We start from the raw sequence: 4,419 nt of genomic DNA, 5'->3' as shown, positions 1-4,419 counted from the left end.
TTCTCGGTGAGGTTTTTAATGAGGCGGCAAGGGGGACACCTCGAGGTTCAAAGTATTGTTCATGACCCTGCTCGTCAACGCGATCTCCAGGCTGAGTAATAAAGGGACTGGATATAGATAATCAAATCTCCATTATATGTACAAAGTCAACATGTATTTCCTACAAGGATATAATCAAATCTCCATTGTATGTACAAAGTCGACATGTATTTCCTACAAAGATATTATCAAATCTCCATTGTATGTACAAAGTCGACATGTGTTTCTTACAAGAATATAATCAAATCTCTATTATATGTATAAAGTCGACAGGTATTTCCTACGGGAATATGATCAGACCAATGTATCAGTAAAAATCGCAATCGCCAAGGCCATCGACGAAAATGCGAGTTCGACCTCATTCGAAATACGACGGGATCCTACCTCGGCGACATATCGAAGGTAACATCCCAATGGCCAAAGCCATCGGCGAAAATATGAGTTCGACCTCATTCGAACTATGATAGGATCCTACCTCGACTACAGTTCGAAGGTAACTTCCCAATGGCCAAGGCTATCGACAAAAATATGAGTTTGTCCTCATTAGAACTATGATGGGATCCTACCTCGACGACAGTTTGAAGGTAACATCCCAATGGCCAAGGCCATCGACAAAAATATGAGTTCGATCTTATTCTAACTACGACGGGATCCTACCTCGACGACAGTTCGAAGGTAACATCCTAATGGCAAGGTCATCGATGAAAATACGAGTTCGACCTCATTCGAACTACGATGGGATCCTACCTCGACGACAGTTCAAAAGTAAGATCCCAATGGCTAAGTCCATAGATGAAAATACGAGTTCGACCTCATTCTAACTATGACGGGATCCTACCTTGACGACAGTTCAAAGGTAACATCCCAATGGCTAAGGCCATCGACGAAAAAAAAAGTTCGACCTCATTCGAACTATGACATGATCCTACTTCGACGACAGTTCGAAGGTAACATCCCAATGGCCAAGGCCATTGACAAAAATATAAGTTCGACCTCATTCGAACTACGACGGGATCCTACCTTGACGATAGTGCGAAGGCAACATCCCAATGGCCAAGGCCGTCACCGAAAATATGAGTTCGACCTCATTTGAACTACGACGGATCCTACTTCGATGATAGTTCGAAGGTAACATACCAATGGCCAAGGCCATCAATGAAAATATGAGTTCGACCTCATTCGAACTACGACGGGATCCTACCTCGACGATAGTTCGAAGGCAACATACTAATGGCCAAGGCCATCGACGAAAATATGAGTTCAACCTCATTCGAACTATGACGAGATCCTACCTCGACGATAGTTCGAAGGTAACATCCCAATGGCCAAGGCCATCAACGAAAATATGAGTTCGACCTCATTCGAACTATAACAGGATCCTACCTAGAGCTCAGTTCGAAGGTAACATCCCAATGGCCAAGTCCATTGATGAAAATATGAGTTTGACTTTATTCAAACTACGACGGGATCCTACCTCGTTGACAGTTCGAAGGTAGCATCCCAATGGCGAAGTCCATCGACGAAAATACGAGTTCGACCTCATTAGAACTACGACGGGATCCTACCTTGACGACAGTTCGAAGGTAACATCCCAATGGCCAAGGCCATCGACGAAAAAATGAGTTCGACCTCATTCGAACTACGACGGTATCCTACCTCGACGATAGTTTGAAGGTAACATCCCAATCGCTAAGGCCATCGACAAAAATATAAGTACAACCTCATTCGAACTACGACGAAATCCTACCTCGACGACAGTTCGAAGGTAACGATCAAATGGCCAAGGCCATCGATGAAAATATGAGCTCGACCTCATTTGAACTACGACGGGATCCTACTTTGACGACATTTCGAAGGTAACATCCTAGTGGCCAAGGCCAAGGACAAACATATGAGTTCGACTTCACTCAAACTATGATGGGATCCCACTTCAATGATCATTCGAAAGTAGCATCCCAAAGGCTAAAGCCACTGCCCAAAGAAAAAGGGATCGACCTCACCCAAAAGCAAAATCGGCTTAACATTTCGACAGGTACCCTAGATCCCATAGATATTACTAAAATCATCACCGAATTGACAAAACAAATTCTACATTACATCAAAATGTTAATTACACCTATCTTTACAACAGCCTCAAGCATGACCTTGTACCAAAGCAAAAAGTAAGTACAAACAAAAAGTTACACACCATCCCCGGTTGGGTACGCATCTTTGTACCAAGAGTCAGAAGCAAGACGGTTCGCATCATCAGAATTGATGTCATCCTCGTCAGGTGTAAGAGGGTTGTACCCGTATGCCTCACGAGACATAGAAGGTTGTGAGCGTCGACTTGCATCCTCCGTTCTCAGCGAGGACACTTGTCCATTCAACACAGATAGCTCTGCCTCCAACTCCTTAACACGCCCCTCAAGCCCTGCTACCTTAAGCTTAGAAGCTTCCTTCTCCTCGGTCAGCTCCAACCTACAAACACGGAGGGTATTCTCCAAGGCTGCCGTTCCAGAAATAGCAGTCGCCAGCTTATCAGCACCGACACTCAGTTCACCCTTAAGCCCCTCAATCTTCACGCCTTCGTACCCAATTCAGCGGTCAAACTGGCCACCTTTGCTTTCAAGTCGGAATTCTCGGCCATCAACCCCTACTTAACTCAAGCTCATCCTCCTTCACCTTAAGGGAGGCCTCAAGTTCACTGTTGCGGGCAATAGCCTTCATAAGCTCCTCATCTCGCTCCCTCAGCTCCTCGACCTTGCGCTCCAGTTGGTCCTCCCTCAGTTTGAGTCCCTCGCGGAACAATTGAAAATCAGGGTCCTGATTATAAATGTCGGCCTTTGCACGATGCTTAGCGCGATACTGTTGATATTTGGAAGACGTCTTCCCGTAGATGGCCGTCCTCTTTCTTTCCCGACGCTCGCACTCGGTCTCCATGATAAGGGTCTAGCACAAAAAAGAAAGAAGTTAAGACAAAAATACAGGTCGACAATCGTAACGCAAGCCCAATGACAAAAAGGAAAAGAAAGACACCTACCCACAAGTCCATGTCGGCTACATTCTGAGACAACTCCATGTCACCCATCGCTCTAAGCATCTCACTCTTAGGGGCAACACATAGAGGGTCTAAAATAGACGCCAGTTGATCGCAGTTTTACAACAAGTTGTAGTCCATCGGGACAACTATGTGGCGATCAGATCCTTCCACTCTGACCACCACGTGAGTATGGTGACCTACAAACTCGCGAACGTCCTTCGGGTCAACATCTGAACCTGAGCCTTCGCCCTCGACACGCCGGCCTCCTCCAACATTGGATGATGGCATTGGTTTTATTAAAGGAAAGGTAAAGTGCCACCCTCAACGGAGCGCACGGAGCTAGCCCTTGGGTAAATTCCTTCCGTTTGGGGGGATCTCCCCACTAAGATGGCGTCGGCCATAAATGTGGGTATAGGTGCCATCTGCGATGCCCTACTTCTATCGGCATCCATAACCACATCCTTCCCAAGCTCCATTCTCCTCCTTTTTCTCGGTAATGACTCGTCCCTATTAGAGGATTCATCCAAGAGGTGAGGGGTTGGTACGGAAGAAGCCTCCTCCCTCATGAACATGTCCCGAGAGGGACCTTCTATTTGAACCAGTTGAGGACAAACCCCTCGAACGGATTCAGTCAAAGTAAACTGCATTCCTACAGCAACGACAGCCTATCAGAATGCAGGGACTGGCGCCCTCCGCCTGGAAGCTCCTTGACCTGTCGTCATGAAGAGTCGTATTAGTAGACGATGATGTATAACCAACAAAGTGATAAGGGTAATCAGAAATGAAATGACCAAGAATTTTCTTAAAAAAAAAACCCTCCACCTATTTATAGGATTGGGTGGCACCAGAATCGAAGCAGAAGGTCGCAGAGTGGCACCGAAATCGAAGCGACAAGCCATCAACCCCTGTCTCAAAAAACATGCATAATGATGACGCACGTGGAGATGACGTCATTTTCCGGTAAAATACATTGCCTGGTGTCTTGCTGAGCACGCTGACCGCCCACTATTGGCCAGGCTGTAACGCATCGTAGGGTCTAATTTCTCCGTAAGAACACGTGATGTCCGCTTATCAAGGACGCACCAAGTTGCAACCTCGACAAGCGGAGGGACTGACTGTATGGGTCCAAATATGAACAACCTCGACCATTGATGAGTACGACAAACGACGAGATCCTTGTAGCTCGACATCCTGTAAGGGACGACCTACAGGCGAACAAGAGATTTTATTACTTTTGCGGCAGTGCAGGCCCATTAGGGGACATTAGGAATATTCTTTCGAATATTTCCCGTGACTTGCCTTTTAGGGCTTAGATGGGTTTTGTCCCTTATATATAGAGCGTAAACCAACCTTGTAAG

General features: G+C 46.2%; 1 protein-coding gene across 1 annotated transcript; it reads right to left on the bottom strand.

The window, feature by feature from the left end:
* Positions 1-2,219: 2,219 nt before the first annotated feature.
* Positions 2,220-3,708, bottom strand: LOC138879979 (uncharacterized). The gene is made up of 4 exons (XM_070159627.1): positions 3,498-3,708; positions 3,062-3,150; positions 2,679-2,970; positions 2,220-2,605 (listed from the first exon to the last, which is right to left on the bottom strand). The coding sequence occupies exons 1-4, from the start codon at positions 3,706-3,708 to the stop codon at positions 2,220-2,222; spliced, it is 978 nt and encodes a 325-aa protein (XP_070015728.1).
* Positions 3,709-4,419: the final 711 nt, after the last annotated feature.

Source organism: Nicotiana sylvestris, chromosome 10 (genome assembly GCF_000393655.2).
Source record: "Nicotiana sylvestris chromosome 10, ASM39365v2, whole genome shotgun sequence".
Taxonomy (NCBI): domain Eukaryota; kingdom Viridiplantae; phylum Streptophyta; class Magnoliopsida; order Solanales; family Solanaceae; genus Nicotiana; species Nicotiana sylvestris.
This window is presented reverse-complemented; position numbering and strand designations above follow the sequence as displayed.